Source organism: Lepus europaeus, chromosome 4 (assembly GCF_033115175.1).
Source record: "Lepus europaeus isolate LE1 chromosome 4, mLepTim1.pri, whole genome shotgun sequence".
NCBI lineage: Eukaryota > Metazoa > Chordata > Mammalia > Lagomorpha > Leporidae > Lepus > Lepus europaeus.
This window is the reverse complement of record NC_084830.1, coordinates 89,015,082-89,032,991: the sequence shown is the minus strand read 5'-3', so window position 1 is coordinate 89,032,991 and position 17,910 is coordinate 89,015,082. Positions and strand designations below refer to the sequence as shown.

At 38.1% G+C, this 17,910-nt stretch overlaps 1 protein-coding gene across 1 annotated transcript in view; it reads left to right on the top strand.

Annotated features, from left to right (window-relative positions):
* RP1 (RP1 axonemal microtubule associated) overlaps positions 1-17,910 on the top strand; it is a 293,476-nt gene that overhangs the window by 224,188 nt on the left and 51,378 nt on the right. Inside the window, exon 24 of the mRNA XM_062189888.1 lies at positions 8,925-9,088. Coding sequence (XP_062045872.1) covers positions 8,925-9,088 — 164 coding nt within the window. The remainder of the gene's footprint in view (positions 1-8,924; positions 9,089-17,910) is intronic.

Sequence of the window (17,910 nt, the reverse complement as noted above, 5' to 3'; positions counted from 1 at the left end):
AAAGAGAAATCTGTCATCTACTGGTTCACTTCCCAACTGGCCACAGTGACCAGGGCTAAGCCATCACAAAACCAGGAGCCAGGAACTTCTTGCAGGTTTTCCAAGCACTTGGACCATCCTGTGCTACTTTCCCAGATGACTTTAGTATAATTTAATGTAATTTGATATAATGTAATTAGCAGGGAGCTGGATTGGAAATGGAGCAGCTGGGACTTGAACCAGCACCCATAGCAGATGTCGGGCACACCAATGGCAGCTTTATCTGTTGCACCACAATGCCAGCCCCAAGGTCTTCTTCTTAATATTATTTGGCAGTGGAGGATTTTTTTTACTTTCTTATTTGAGTAAAGTACCAAAATTGGTACATTTAATCTTATTCATTTTAATCTTATTGAATAATATAACTAAAAGTTAAGATTTTTTTGTAAATTTTCTAGTTTCTAGTATTACAGTGAGAAATATGTAAAATTATCATCCTAGGAAACTGGCTCAGAAGTATTAGAACCTTGTCCTAGGGTAAGCAGTTTGTAAGAGAAAGAACTGCTATGGAATTCAGCTCTTAACCACTATACAAAACTGTGGCATTTTAAATGACTCAGCTTTCTACCTACATATGCTTCCAAGGATTTCTGACTTGAGGGTCTTTAAAAATCTTGGAGCACTTACTAGTTTATTTACTGGCAATGCCAATTCTTTGTAATATGATTATTAGCAATTTGGTGGATTATCTGTACTAAAGATTATTAAAATATTTTCTGTCTCATGCTCAGCTGGCCTCACTGCTCAAATAGTATCTGCTCAGGGAAAGAAAATTAAATTTAATGATTAGTCTCAGTTAACCATAATTAGGCACATAAAATATCCTGTAGTATCATCAAATCAAATGTAGGTGGCTTTGGATTGCCCCCTGCTCTGATCATGTAGGGCACAATTTTGTCTGGTGGTATGGATAATGATAGGGTGATTGCCAGGCCCTGTGCTGTATGGAGCTTCTTCCTGCTGTAGCAATCTGATTTCCCCACAGGAAGACACTCTGATCATCTAAGATCCTGAGCAACTGAGGAGTCAGGGTCTCTGATAAGTTTTCATAATATGTGAAGCAGAGATATCAAAGGAACCAGCTCCACAATTGTTCTGTTGGTATCGATATACAGGACCTGAAACTGGCTTAACAGATTCTGATGGGGCTCTGTGGGAAAAGAAGAGTCAGGGTGGACAAGTTTGGAATCAAAAGGAGAGAAGGTGAGCCCAGAGAAACTCTCAGCAGAGGCCAGAAGTTGCCATGACTGACATTTGGTGCATAGCCCCTTAGGCATTCGTATTCCAGGAAGGGTTAAAGGAGCAACCAGGACAACACGGTGCTTCCCATTCACTGGCTTGGCTTTGGCTTCATTTTCTTCTGACATTAAATAGTGAATGTTTGGGTGTTAATTTACGCTACACCAATCTTGGACCATTGGTTTGCACATTTCCCTGTCTAATACAGAAGACTCATAATTCAGCATAGCAATGGAATGGAATGGGTTTTACACTGAAGTAGTAATACTGTGCTTTCAGCATCTTGAAAATATTCAACGCCATGCAAAAACAAGTGTCATTGTTTTAAGTTATTAAGCTTTAAATGAGCTGTAGATGACTATTGATAACTATAGCAATGGAAGTGAAACTGGCTAGTTCATGTAGACTCTCACTCATAGGTCAATATTTTTATTATAAAGATGTTGATCATGAGTTGCTATCCTGAGTAGCAGTATGTATTACCATGGTTTTGCAGTATGGATTACCATGGTTTTGAAAGTAGTTTTGAACTTACTAGATTCCTTAGGTGGTCAAAACACAAAATACTTGAGTAGAGCACAAAGAACTTGAGAACTGTTAGCAAATACTAAAAAAAAAAAAAAAAAAAAAAAAAGGCAAGCCAAGTTATCAAAGAAGGATTGAGGCAAGGGGGAAGTTCATCAGTAAGTACCAGTTATAAACTTGAAGAGAATTGGGATTAGGACAAAGTGGAGATGCCATTACTGAGAAGCTAGAATGCAGGTTGAAGATGGATACTGGAAACTTGGATACCCAACACGAATTTGATGTGTAACTTTCATGCTAACCTACCTGCCATGGAACAAAGTGCTAGATACAGAGAAAGGGAGCACACAGTAAAGTGCACCAAAGTATAGTTGTCCTACTTCAATAGCGATATGGAGCAAGCTTTCATGCTTAGGGAGGCTACTGAGTGTCCAGCTTCACAGCACAGATGCATTGCTTACATGGGAGATCACTGTATTTCTTTGTGCCTCAGTTTCTTTCCTATAAAACATAAAACATAGGCAATAATAAGATCTATCTCAGGGTTGCTGTGAGGATTACATAAAATAGTATCTGTAAAGCACCTTGAACAATACTCACCATATCTCACGTGCCCAATAAATGTTAATTTCTTAACTCCTTTTTCACTTGTGGTAGGTTTTATTCCTATCCTGAGTGTTGTGATTCACCCTCCCAGCATACATCTCACTGAATTGGCGTTTTGGTTGGAGCAGGCAGGTGGTCCACCCCACATGCTCTCTCTCTGTCCTTCTTAGTCATCTCAATTCAGTCCTGTATGTGGAGTATCTCTTTTCATATTACACCATGACCAATAATTAACATAATCACAGAATGATGAAAGAGTCACTCTAAAACCAGAATTAAGATAAAATGTATAACAGATTTGTTTCTCATAGTGTGTCATGGTTGTTTCCTGAACTTAAAGTGGAGAAATTTGAGCATTGTTTGAAACCCTTTTATTCAGGAAGCATAACTGTTTCTAATTCTGTATCAAATTTATCCTGGCTCCTGTGGTAGTCAGCACAAAATTTCTCTATTGCTTTGCATGTATAATAGGATTAATAATATTTGTCTCTTGAAAGAATAAAAATATTTGTAAAGCACTTAAAAATTCAAAAAATACCTCATGATCCTCTTAGGAGGTTGCATTTTGAAGGACTTGTGAGTTTATATACATAGAATTATTTAGAGGTAAAAATACCACAAAATAGAATAAATAATCACCTGTCTTATTTACAGTCTCTTTACCAAATCTCATTGAAATATATTTGCATGCCCTTGAAAATGTGGGTGATTCAAGGTCAATATTGTTTCCATTATCTTTGTGCTAATAATAAGACCTATTATGAAGCAAATAACAATGTCCTTGTCCTTTGTATGAAAATGACACTAATGACACATCATCAGAAAGACTTGCTCTTTGTTTATGGAGAAAGTTATATATTGTGCTGAAACATAATTTTACATTGCACTGAAATAATAAAAATACCTTGAATATTCTTGCAACCTTGGCTTTTCAAAATACGTAATGGATTTCAAGATGTTTTATAAATGACTCACTTTTTGAGAGGTCAACACTGGGGACACAGAGGTACTTAAGATCAAAGCTTACCCTACAAGGAGCTTAAACAATTTAGATGGGTAAAAAGCAGTGCAGAGGATCCTGATAATGTCAGGACACTCACTTGCCAAGTCTGAAGCTTGCATGTGTGAGGTGTGTGAGGATCCACCTAAGGTGTGAAAGTGAGTGGTTTGTCCTAGAGTCAGGGAGGTCTGTCTGTACATGCTTCTTCATGAAGGTGACCTCTAAGCTGAGAGATGTAAAGCATTCAGCAGCTGGAAGGAGGAGAAGAGAGGGGTTTCAGGCCAAGTCCTGGGAGTAGGAGGGACCCTTGAGGGCAGCTGATGGGCAGTGGAAGGACCTGTGTGAGGAGGCGTCAGAGAGCGCCAGAGGCCACTTTGTGGTGAATGGATAGTGGGCACCAGTTTTATAGAAAGAGCTCATTTAAACACAACAGGCATGCTAATCTATAAGTAATGCTACAACATTGCTGTGGATGCAACGCTGAAGAAAGTTTTATTTATCCTGACCTCTCTCATGGATGAAGAGATAGTGATTGATTCATCACTTAGAGACTGAGAAGCCTGCACAGTGCTTTGGGGAGGAGCGGGGGAACTCATGAATCTGGTCAGCTTTGGAACTTTGTCCCACTAAGTCGCCTGTAGTCCTTCTCCGTCTTTCCCTTCTGCTTCATTTCAATGCACAGCTTCTCTACCAAGTAAGAGCCAAGCAAACATTTCATTCACAGTGGCCTTTGTCTTTTTGGGCCATCTCAATCTATCCTTAATGGTAATCTGAGGAGGGAGAAGTTGCAGTCTTCAGAGGTCCACTGTGTTTTCTGTTTTGCTGCATATTCCTGGGTCCTGCTCTGTTAAGGTAAACATCACAGAACCATGTTGGTGTCTGCCACACCACCAGGCAAAGCACGGCATCCCATGGTTTTATTTTGCATTTGTGTGACTGAGAGAAGGCAGCTGCAAGGAGTTTTCCCCTCAGTGTGCAGAACTAGCAATCGCATGGTAAGAGCTTAATTTACATTCATCCTCTCTGCATTGCTTTGAGTATTCAGTGGGTAGTTGCCAAGTAACTGAAAATGTGTGTAGACACAGATGTTTCTATATTCAACAACAGGGTTAATTTTCTGAGCTGCAAAGTCAAATGCATGTAATCCCTGTAAAAGAATGCAGAGAAGAGAAAGATAAAAATGTTAAGATCTCAGGAAAGGCTATTGAACTTCACTAGCCACATGGTCTTGCCCAAAATAACTCACAGTGCCTTTGTGAGAATGAACCCCCAATGATAAGAAGACATTGGGAAGGAAGCAGATAATGGCAGACCAAAGTCTGTTTTTTTCCTTTACTTGGAGCCTATGAAATAGCTGCCTCAGCCAACTCCAGCTTGCACCCCTGCTAATATTCAAACTTGGTTTAAAAACACACATGGTATTTATAATTACAAAGAAACCTTATGTAGGAAATGCTTTCAGCAGCTATTCCATCTATCTGTTGATCTATGTGCAACTACCCCAAAACCTAGTGGCTTAAAACAATAATACATTGTTATCGTCTACCTTGTAGGGTTGATGTGGCTCAGCAAGGTGATTTTGTTTAGAGCCTCTCATGTGATTTTTAGCTGGATAATGCTGCAGGTTCAGACACTTGAGGTTATGGCTGGGCTGGGCTCTTGGAATGGTTTCTTCATGCTGCCAGTTGAAGATGCTGGGAGCTCGGTGCAAGTTACTAGCCTACAGGAGGTGTGTACGTCTTGAGATTTCACAGCTTGGCTCCTGGGATTCAAGAGGCAAGGCCTCAAGAGAGAATTTCTAATAGCCCCAGGTACACTTAGCCTCTAAATTCGTAGAATGTTGCTTCTGTTGCATGTATTGGCCAATGGCAGCCCGGATTCTTAACAAACCAGCACAATGGTCACGTTGCAAAATAGCCAGTAAGTCAGGAGATATCAGTGCAGCCTTTTTTGAATAATGCAAGCTCCCAGTGCAGAATATACCTGATCTGTCTCAGTTACCTATTATAAATAAACCAAGTATTTTTATGGCTTGACGGGGAAATGTCTGGGAAATCAATGTTTAATAGCTCTGCATGTATTGCTTAAATCTTGCATGTTCAGTCTGAGTCACTCATTGAGAGGCCATTTTTGAGTTATAGCTAAGGGGAAAGATTCAGCAAATTTTGATGATAAAGGGCCAAATAATATGCATTTTAGGCTTTACAGAACAGGTGATCTTTGTTGCAATTTCTTGACTCTGCTTGTGTAGCACCAGAACACCAGTGGCCAGCATATGAAACCTTACAAAAACAGGTGATCAGCTAGATATGGCCTGTGGGTCATAGTTTGCCAACTCTGGTCTCTGAGAGGTATCTTTAATATTTAATCAGTCATTATGTAATGTCAATATTTAACGTCTATTAATCAGTAGTTAATCTGTTAATCACTTCCTTGTGGAGAACATCATAGACTGAAGCTTAGGAGTTTCTAGTTCAATAGTATCTATAGTTGTTACACTGAGTTCAATAAGAATGGAACTAGCAAAGCAGCAGAGAAACACTCTTCATTGTGAAAGTAGAAGCTCTTATTGAACTTTAGTTTATTATTGAGAAGAAATCCAAGTTTATTAAGGAGTGTTTGGAGATCATAGAGTATATATGGACCACTTTTAGAGTATTTTTAGCACAGAAGAAATATGGGCCTCCTGGAAATGCAGAATCTAAGACAAATTTCCTTTTTTTTCTACAGTAGATTGTTGTTAGATGGAGGCCACTGCTGTGGTAGTTCCCCCAATTTCAGTTTGAAGTGAATGAAGAGAACGAAATGGGGCAGACTACGGTAGATTGTCAGTAATTGTTATTGCACAAGCAACAAATGTTTTCTTAAACTTTTCGAAATACTGGTAAATGTAAGATAAGTATTTAGACTTTGATTACATAGTATTTTCTTTCTTCCTTGGAGGGCTTTAACAGAAGTAATTTCTAGAGATTAACAGATGACAGTATTTTTAGAAATGAGTTCTTGAAGTTGAGCAGACAGCACTTATAGGAAAGAAAATAAAAGAACTATATGTAGACAAAAGGTCTGAATTCATAGCTTTCTGACTTTTTTGATAAAGAAAACTTTTCAACAGAAAATTACAGGGAAATACTTTTAATTCTGACACAGTTAAAACAATGCAAAACTTGTAGACAGATTTTTAGCATTGATACAAACCAATTGTTTTACAGGACAGAGGGAATTTTAATTTCAGTACACAAGAGTGTTCCTCAATGTTGTTTTCTACAGATGTTCTTTACTATTTAGTATTTTAGATAGTGAGAACTTCGGAGACAAGTTAAGTGATCAGGTTTTTAAAATATTTTGTAGAAAGCATAGGGGAAGGAGTTAGTTTTTTCCCAGTGGCAGAAGATAAAGTATGATCAGGAAAACTTGAAAATCAGCACAAATATATGCAGAGTTCATTTCATTGGTTTTCTTTTTTTTTTAGGATTTATTTATTTATTTATTTGAAAGTCACAATTACACAGAGAGAGAAGGAGAGGCAGAGAGAGAAAGAAAGGTCTTCCATCCGCTGGTTCACTCCTCAGTTGGGCACAATGGCCGGAGCTGTGCAGATCCAAAACCAGAAGCCAGGAGCTTCTTCCAGGTCTCCCACATGGGTGTGGAGACCCAAGGACTTGGGCATCTTCTACTGCTTTCCTAGGTGAGAGCAAGGAGCTGGATCAGAAATGGAGCAGCCATGACACGAACTGGCGCCGATATTGGATGTCGGCACTGGAGGCTGTGCCTTTACCCACTACACCACAGCGCTGGCCCCTTCATTGGTTTTCTACCGGTAACATAAATATCATGGAGACATGTTAACTCCAAAAGGGAGTAACAGAGAAACATATGTGAGTCAGTGGTCCCGGCTGTTTGTCTCTGTTTTTACAAAATAAGATAGCCAAGTCTATCCACAAACTCCTTCCTGTCTCTCTACCCATGATTGCCTGAGAGGAAAATCAAAGGCAGGCCTAGATGGCATGGAAAGGAAAAAAAAAAAAAAAAAAAAGATGATATGGGAAAGAAAATCTGAAAAGGTGTGTGTTGGGGGAATCATTTAGCTTCTTGAATTATGCCTCAACAAAGCACAGGTTTTCTGTAGGAATTAATATCATGATAGGATTTTCAATGGGAATATGGTTTGAAATTTGCATGCTTCCTGTTTTCCCACAGGAGCTGAAGTTCCTCAAAGCAAGGTGGCTGAGGCACATCCCTTCTGCTGCTCCTTCACTCTGGGTCCCAACGCTTCACTTCCATCTTTATATCAAACATACATTATGCAAAATTTACCTGATGCAAATTTTGTCAAATTGATTAGAGATGTTCTAGTGATGTTTATGCATCTATGGGGATAGGGAGAAGGGAGTAGCATTTCTATGTTGTAAAAAAGAGGACATCTTAGCGGAGTAGTTACTGAGAAGTCAGGTATCCAGCACGGCGGTGGTAGGTTTTAAGCACATTTTGGAAATGTTAAAAATACTCACAAAGTAGTATGTGCATATGGAACCTTTGAAAATCCTGAAGACACCTTCAGATTGCTCCTGCACTCCTGGGGGAGCCTGTGGTGAGGAGAGTCCCATGCTCCACACTGTTTCTACCCTGTCATTTCGCTTGGCTGTGTGCTGTGACTCAGTGCTGGAGGGCTTCACGGCCGCCTGTCTGATGAGGACAGTTTCCCAAAGAAGTGTACAACACGGTAACGCAAATACTGTCTCACGAATACTGTCTCAATTTGTCTATCCTACTAAATGAATGGCAGGACGACCCATAGATTTGTGAAAAGATGTTTTCTGTCATACTACTCTTGTTTGCTCCTTCCTGTGCTCCTGGCATCACTGTGGCAGGAAGCTCAATGATCTCTGCTTACGAGATGCATTGTCTGGCCCAAGCCCAGTTCCTTTTGCTGGGCCCTATTTCTCCTTTATTGCAGTTCCCCCCTTTCCTGTTGGTTCATGCGGACTCCAAGTAGACACCAGAAATTTTCATGAGAAACTTTTTGGCTCCTTTCGTTTTGCTATTAGGTCTTCCTCATCATTATCACTCATCTGCTGTGAGCACCAACTGTGTCACTAACCTCAGTTAGACAGGACTATTTCCTTGTTTGGATAATGCCTCCAGGCTAGATGATCAATATTTCTGTCTTCCATTCCCAAGGGAAGATTTGACAGTGATGCTTCAATGTATTCTTGAATTTTTCAGTCAAATGCATAATGTTCAATGTCTCCAACTGAGGCGTTTTGTTCAAAATATTTATTTTTTCTCAAAAATCCTTATTTGTTTTGGAATCAAAATTCTATAATATTTTCAAAACATTTTCCTTTGCCAGTTTCCACAAAGGTAGTCCATGACAAGCACTTATTTTGTTACTTTTTGACTTCACAAACCATTTGTTTAATAATTAAGTACACTAAGGAGAATTGCTCATTCTCTTGGTATCAATATGATTTTCTTCCATAATTATATATTTATGTCCTTTTCCCTTTTGCAGAAGGAGACTGGAAGGTGACCATCATCACTGGAGACTTTGAAAATGCTGGCACCACAGCAACAGTGTCTGTGTATGTCTATGGAGAAACAAAATGCTCAGGTCCTATTATTTTGGGATCTGGGAAATACCATCTATTTAACCCCAACACTGCTGATATATTCAAGGTAAAATTGATATGGTTATACCTGGTTTGCTAAGATAAGATGTACTTGTACATTTCCTAACATGTAACAGAGAATGATTATTTTCTGTTTTGGCATTTCATTGGCATCAAATTTTCTTGATATACATGAAACCTTTGATTGTAAGGGAATTTGGAGACTGTAATAATAACACAAAGAAGAGATTTTGGTCTCTTCTCCACTTTTTATTTGTATAAAGGTAAGAAGTTATATGAATTTCAGAAAGTTTAAAAATTAGAAATGATTTATTGCTAATCATACCAGAAAATTGTATTTTAATTTTTGAATACTTGTTCCAGTCCTTGTTTGTATCTGACTTTTAAGACACAATGCTGCGCTGTGATGGCAAAGCGGAACAGCCTTATGGCTTTCATGTGATCTCAGAAGTCAAATGATGAAATTTAAATGCTAAGTTGGCCATTTACAAGCATGGTTACCTCGACATCTTACTGAATCTTTGTGTGCCTAAGTTTCCTCAGTAATCTTTGCTTCAAAGAGTTACCATAAGATTAAATGATGTAATCCTTTATGAAGTATCTGAAATGCTGTTAATGTTACAGCACATCAGCACTCTTGTAGCATCCCTTGTACGTCTAATACAATCACTTACACAAGAAGCTACGTAGTTTTCTTAGCAATATTTTATTGGTTAACATTGAGTAATATTCTATAGGTAAATGAAACACTTTGGTATTATTGGATCTTTAGATGACTTGTAGGCCTTTAATATTATCAATAATTCTGCAGTAAACCTACTTTTTCCTTTAGTGCTCTACTTTTTTCTATTTTCACTTTATTTTGAAAGCCAGAGACTCAGAGACACAGAAACAGAGAGAGAGAGAGAGAGACAGAGAGAGAGAGAGAGACAGAGAGAGAGAGAGAGAGAGAGAGAAATCTTCCATCTGCTAGTTAACTCCCCAAATGTCTGCAAAAGCTAGGGCTCGAACAGGAACCTAAAATTCAGTCTGGATCTTCACATGGCAGACAGGAACCCAAATACTTGAGCTATCACATACTGCCTCCCAGGGTGCACATAAGTTGGAAGTTGGAACAGAAGTGGAGGAGACAGAATTTGAAGCAGGCACTCTGTTATGAGATGCAGGCATCCCACTGCACAACATGGCCATCGTTTTTCTACTTTTTTTAGACAAAGCTCTCTTATTTTCTTATGACCAATTTTGAGAAGTGAGATTACACCTGATGACAAATTGCTCTGTATAGGCATGTGATTTACACAGCACTGTGTTTTCCAGGACATAGGAAGCAAATGGTAAATTTCAGTCATTATTAAATGATTACTACATTCTAAATCATGGTATCTGCTTCTGCCGCATCTATATTTTAATTAAAATTTCTCAGCTCCTTTTCGCATGTTATAGAATATGACTGAGGATGTGTGGGAGTTTTCTTCACTTCTATCTTTTTGTTAAAAGAGTTTTGTTGAGACACAGTTCACTTAATGGAGCATTCACTAATTTCAATGTACAGTTCAGTTTTTGCATTCACAGTGTTGTACAACAATCATCACACTGTAATTTTAGAACATTTTCTCATCACTCTAATAGGTAAGCCTGTACTCATTAGCAGTAACTTCCCTACTCTTTTCCCCCAGACACAGGAAGGCTTTTATCCATTTTGTGTCTCTGTAAATCTGCCTATTCTGGACATGCCATATAAATGGAATGATACAACGTGGAGTCTTCCCTGTCTGACAGCTTTCACTTAGCTTAAGTTGTAAAAATCAATCTGTGTTTTGACATGTATCAGTACATCCTGCTTTTTCACGGCTAAATAATATTCCATGTTAATGATGCACCACTTATTATTTATCCATTTCTTAGTTGATAGACGTTTAGTTTCTTTCTATATTTATTTTATTTTTTAAAAATATTTATTTACTTATGTAAAAGTCAGAGTTACAAAAAGAGAAGAGACAGAGAGATATCTTCTATCTGCTAGTTCACTCCCCAGATGGCCCCAACTACCAGCACTGAGCCAAACTGAAGCCAGGAACTTCATCTGTATCTCCCAAATAGGTATAAGGACCCAAACACTTGGTCCATTTTCCACTACTTGACCAAGGCCATGGGAGCTGGATTGGAGGTGGAACAATTGGAGCATGAACCTGCTACACCATAATGCTAGCCCCATTCTTTCCATTTTTCAACTATAAAGAATAATAACTTCTATGTAGCTCAATGTATGAATTTTTGTGTTGGCATATGTTATTTTACTTGAGTATATACCTAGGAGTAGAATTGCTGGATCACATGATGACACTATGTTTAACATTTTGAGAAACTGTCAAGCTGTTTTGTACAGTGGCTGTGCCAATTTTACATTCCTACTAGAAACGTACAAGGTTTTCTCTTTTTCCACCTCCTCACCCACATTCCTTATTAACTGTATTTTGATTCTACCCATTCAAGTGGGTGTGAAGCAGTACCTCACTGTGCTTTTGACAGGCATTTCCCAAAGGACTCATGAGAATAGCCATCTTTGCATGTGCTTATTGGTCATTTGCATATCTTCACAGGAGAAATGACTATTCAAATCCTTGGATCATTTTAAATTGCATTATCATTTTATTACTGAGTTAGAGAGTTCTTTGTGCATTCTAGATGTGTCTGTTAACATATTTGTGAATATTTCCTCCCATTTTCTGGGTTGTCTTTTAACTTTCTTAACAGTATTGATTTTAGTTGCCTTCTAGTGTCCTTTCAAATCAGCATGAAGAATTCCCTTTAGTATTTTTTGTAGGGCAGGTCTGCAAGTGACACCTCTGCATTTCTTTATCTGGGTATGTCTTCATCTGCATATAGAATTCACAGCTGAAAACTTACTTTCTTCGAGGGTGCCGTCCTATTGCTTTCTGGACTTCATGTTTTTTGAGAGAAATCACCTGATAATTCTTTGAGGATCCCTCAAATTGTTTATCTTATGTTGCTTTTAAGATTCTCTCCTCGTTTTTGTTCTTTAATTGTTAGACTGTTTGTGTCTGGGTGTGCTGTTGGTTTTCAGAGCTACTGTGGTTGCAAGGTTGCTGGTTTCCAAGGATATTGTAAAGCTATGGGTAGAGATTATATGGATTTATAATGCACAAGCCCTTGTGTTCTTATCAAGGACTGTAGTTTTTGTTGAATAAATACTCCCTAGACTGTTGCAAGCCTCTGGTTAATTTCCAGAGTTCTAGGAAATTTGATTTAAACAATAATTGCCTTTGTGGAGGGATGGATTTATAAAGGGTCTCAATTTTCTAAATCAGAAGTCTGGCACTACCCCTTCTTTATTATATTTTGTTCCTTTTAAATTCAAGTTTATATTCCTCCATGAAATTTTCCATTTGTGGTTGTGATTTCTGTAATTTGATGAGGAAGATTAAGAACTGGACCAATATAAATTTGTCTTTGCATTTTTAACATACCATGTGACTGAATCCTTGAAATAGAGAAGCCGCCATCCCAGTGGTTGATGACACATTGAGCATCTCGTTACTGTTAGAACAGTGAAAAATTACCTTTTATATAACTGGTTCATGTGGTATGTGCCAACATGGGACAACTACAATATTTCCCTGATCCAGTCGTTAAGTCTTCAGTGGGAACTTGATTGCAGGACAGTGTAGAGTAGAGGAAGATTCTAGACTCAGAAAAGGCTTACAAAATAGTGTCAATGGCTTTGTAGTAATTTTGATACCTGCCTGGAGATTTAACTGAGTTTTTATTGCATTTTTGTAAATTGAAACACTAAATAGTGCTCTCTGTTGCTTGAAAAATGTTGATGTCTGTGTCTCTCACTCAGAGAAAATAGTTTCCTTCTCCTAGTTTCCCATTCTATAAAATTCATTAGCTTTTTAGATGAATACGTTTAATATTTATTATGAGCTCATAGCACACTTGCCTAATCATTTGAGCAGCCATTCTATTCCTTACAACAGAATGCATAATATAAAGATACTACAAAACAATACATGGAAAATGTATATTATGATAAAACTACACAGATTTCCAAAAAAAAAAATTTGTACCAAATGGATTTATCTATTAATTATATTTTCCATAAACGTTTTGAAATACCTTGTACATTTTTCCTTAAAAAACAAGTTATATCAGCAGCAGTTATATGATTTATATTTGTTCCAACTCTGTCCTGTACTATCTAAGGAAACATGGCTAAACCACTTAACATTTCTAAGCTTGAATTTTCCCCAATGCAAAATGGGTACAATAGTACCCAAAATATTACAGTGCAGATTGAAAGAGTTAAAAATTGAAATCCTTTATATAAAGTGTTATGCTCTTGTAGCTGACTCTTATGATCCTACCCACAAATTGGGGTAGGCTTCCTGATGGGGTGGGATTTAAGATAAGTTTTCAGATGAATGAAGGCAGGAATGCAGTTTTGGCAGATGGTTAGTAGGTGGCTATTGCTGGCATTGGGGTCTGTGTAGAAATGTCTGGAGGCTGGAGTAGGAGGAAGGAACAGAGGGAGCCAAGACTAGGTTGGCTGAGCGAGAGCAAGTCGATGAGTACATAAGTAATATCAAGAATATTTATCTTGAGCCTTTTCAATGTTTAAAGTTTAGATGTCCATGTGTACCTACAAATTATTAGCCATTAACTAAATTAATACCATGTCATTTTGATTTTTGGCACAACTCTGTATGACTTTCTTTTTATAGACTTTTTTCTCTCCTTCCTCTCCCTCCATCCTCCTTTCTTTTTTTTTTTCTTTTTCTTTCTTCTTCTTTCTGTGAATCTGAAACTTGGAGTGTGGTAATATTTCACATCAACTTCATTCAGCAGTTTAGAAATGGTAGCACTAAGCAATGTCTTGCTGTCACAATTGACTTCCTTGTGGATGGCAGATTCTAGGGACAATATAACTTGATCTTTTCCCTCAGTTACAAAATTAAAATATTTTAATGGCATCTTTTACATTGGGACTACTACAATTTTACTTATGAATTCTTATCAAGAAAATTTAATGGAGTCATGTACCCTATTAATATAGAATAAACTATAGAGAACAAAACTCCATGCAGGTGACTTTAGCAAGATGACAGAATGTGAATGCCCTTCATAGAAAATATCCACATATGTGAATGCCTTTGTGACAATTCCAGAACCTGTGAGTGAAACTGAAACACTGCCTGGACTATAACCCATCCCCCTCCCAAAAAAAGCTACATTAGGAGGGTAAGGCATAGTTTCACTTTTACTGTGTTGCCCCTCCCTCAGACCAGCACGGGACCACATGGAGGGGTTCCCTGGTCCTGAATTTTTGTCAGTAGGAAAAAACAAGACTGAGAGAGATACCCAGCTTCCTCATTGTTCTTAGATATTTTGCAGGGACCCATTTTTGTCTGTGTCACAGGGAGCACTGGAGGGACTGGCAGAGTACATCACATGGAGTCATTCAGGAACAAAGAAGAGCACTGTTCACAGTAACTAACACATGGATCTTGGAAGTGTCATTTGATCACTGATGAAATTATCATACTCAACTAGACAGCTCAGTCAGTGGCTCTGCTGACCGTGGAGCTGATCCACTGGCATTGTTTGGTCAGGAAACAATCTGTAGTTCTCCCCTGTTTGCATCCTTCATCTTTGCCTGAGTGAGGAGCCAAGTTAAAAGAATGCAGAATATAGCAGATATCCTTATTTGACCACAAAGTCCAGACAAGGACCCTGCCTAACCATGAGTCCAATCTATTGTTCTGTTAGGATATAAATGAGTTATTTGGGCCACGGAGTTCAGCCAATGGTCCTATCCCCACTTACAGACCCATGTAACTATGGAGGCTTGCTGATGGCCCTTTCAGGTTGCAGAGCATATCCTATGGCTCTAGTGAGACAGGAAGTCCAGCTAGTAGCTGCACCTAATTGTAGAGCACAGCTTGCAACCCTACCCAACTTTCAGGCACAATTTGCCGATGCTTCCAACCTGAGAGTGCAATAGCAAGCCTGATTGGCTGTGGAGAATACATAGATGCTCCACACAGGCAACAGAACCCACCCATTGTTCCCACTTAACTATGGGACAGTCTGCTGCCCCATCTGATTGCAGAGCTTAGTATGTGGCCACGATAACTACAGAATCTAGCCTTCAACTCTACCTGAATATGGAGACCAGCAACAGCAGTGCCTGGCTAGGCAGGAAAGCTTAGGATTCCACTGAAATGTAGATGAGTACAGAGCGCAGTCTGCAGTTTAATCCAATAATGAGTCCAACCAGCAGCATTATCTGGCCAGTCAATGCTGAGACTATGCTCAACCAGAGAAAATTGTGGGTATTGCAAGTTGTCTTTTCTGACAGCAGAACGCAGCCAACACACCCACTGACTGCAAAACCCAGACAGTGGCTTTACCTGACTTCAGAGTATGGGAAAAAGTCTTCTTGACTATAGTGCCCACCCTACAGTTGCTACTTGCTGGCTCATCTAGAAACACAAGTTGGGGTTTATGGTGAAGGTCTTTTCCTTCTCATCTGAATCTATTAAAGCTAAGAGAACTAAGGATCAAGGATCGAAAAGAATTAGGAAACATGACACCAACAAAACAAAGCAGTTAAGCTCCAATAATTGGACCCAAAGAAATGGAAATGATGATATCTAAATGGACTAAGAATTCAAAATAATCCTCTTAAAGCAATTCAATGAACCTCAATAAATCACAGAAAATGAAAAGAAATTAGGAAAGCAATTCATGATCAAAATGTGAGACATTCAAAAAAGGAATAGAAACCATTACAAGAACTGAACAGAAATACTACAGCTGAAGAACACATGGATTAAACTGAAAAATTCCATAGGGAACTTAAATAGCCAATTCAATTGCTCAATCAAATAGAAGAAAGGATCGGTGAACTGGAAGACAGACCATGTGAAATCATTCACTCAGAGGAGCAAGAAAAGAAAAGGAAAAAGTATGACAAAGTGAAGAAAGCCTATGGAACCTATGGGACATTATCAAGTGAAACAATATATGTATTTTGAAAATTCAATGAGAAAACAGAGAGAAAGAAACAAAAAGTTTATTTAAAGAAATAATGGTGAAAATATCACAAATGTGTGAGAGAACTGGATGTCCAGATTACAAAGTCCACAAAGTCACCAAATAGGTTGAAACCCCTCCCCCCAACCAAACTAAAACCTGTTACATACTGTAATTAAATTGTCAAAATGGAAAGAGAATTCTGAAAGCAGCAAGAGGAAAATGATTAATCACATATAAGGGAGGAGGGGGCTTAAACGGATATGCCACAGCACTAACTCCTCAAAAATAGACTTTAAGAAAAAAGTATAAAAAGAGATAAAGTCATCACTTCAATAATGTAAAATAATTGCAAATAATTAAGTGCTTACCATTAGAACACCTATATGTAAAGCAAATATTAACAGAACTGAAAGGAGAAATGAATAATTATATATTTTTTTCCTTTTTTTTTAAATTAAAATTTTATTTAATGAATATAAATTTCCAAAGTATAGCTTATGGGTTACAGTGGCTTCCCCCTCCCAAAACTTCCCTCCCACCCACAACCCTCCCCTTTCCCGCTCCCTCTCCCCTTCCAATCACATCATGATTCATTTTGAATTCTCTTTATATACAAAAGATCAGTTTAGTATATATTAGGTAATGATTTCAACAGTTTGCCCCCATATAGCAACATAAAGTGAAAAAAAAAAACACTGTTGGAGCACTAGTTATAGCATTGAATAAGAGTGTACAGCACATTAAAGACAGAGATCCTACATAATATTTTTTTAAAAATTAATTAATTTTCTATGCCATTTCCAATTTAACACCAGGTTTTTCCTTTTTTCATTTCCAATTATCTTTATATACAGAAGATCGATTCAGTATATAATTAGTAAAGATCTCATCAGTTTGTACCCACGCAGAAACACAAAGTGTAAAAATACTGTCTCAGTACTAGTTATAGCATCACTTCACATTAGACAACACATTAAGGACAGTTCCCACATGGGATGTAAGTACACAGTGACTTCTGTTGCTGACTTAACAATTTGACACTCCTGTTCATGGCGTCAGTAATCTCCCTAGGCTGTAGTCATGAGTTGCCAGGGCTATGGAAGCCTTTAGAGTTCGCTGACTTTGATCTTATTCCAATAGGGTCATAGTCAAAGTGGAAGTTCTCTCCTCCCTTCAGAGAAAGATACCTCCTTCTTTGATGGCCCCGTTCTTTCCACTGGGATCTCACTCACAGAGATCTTTCATTTAGGTCTTCTTCTTTTTTTTCTTTTCCATGGTATCTTGGCTTTCCATGCCTACAATACTCTCATGGGCTCTTCAGCCAGATCCAAATGCCTTAGGGGCTGATTCTGAGGCCAGAGTGTTGTTTAGGAATCCCCTGGCACGTTTCTAACTCCACCATTTGGGGCAAGTCCAATTGAGCATGTCCCAAATTGTACATCTCCTCCCTCTCTTTTTCCCACTCTTATATTTAACAGGGATCACTTTTCAGTTAAATTTCAACACTTAAGAATAATTGTGTATTAATTACAGAGTTCAACCAATAGTATTAAGTGGAACAAAAAAATACTGAAGCCAAAGAATATCTCCAATATGCCAAACAAACACAGAAACTGAGGTAACAAGAACAAGGAAGACACTATGATGCCCCCAAATGAAAAAAAGACACCCCAATTCATAGTTAAAGTGATTATTTATGTAATTGGAATAGGATCTCCATCTTGTTAGCTGTTTTCTATTTGTTCTATTTGTTTTTACCTTTTTTCCTTTTTATGCTTCCTCTGAGTAAAGTCATTCACCACAGTT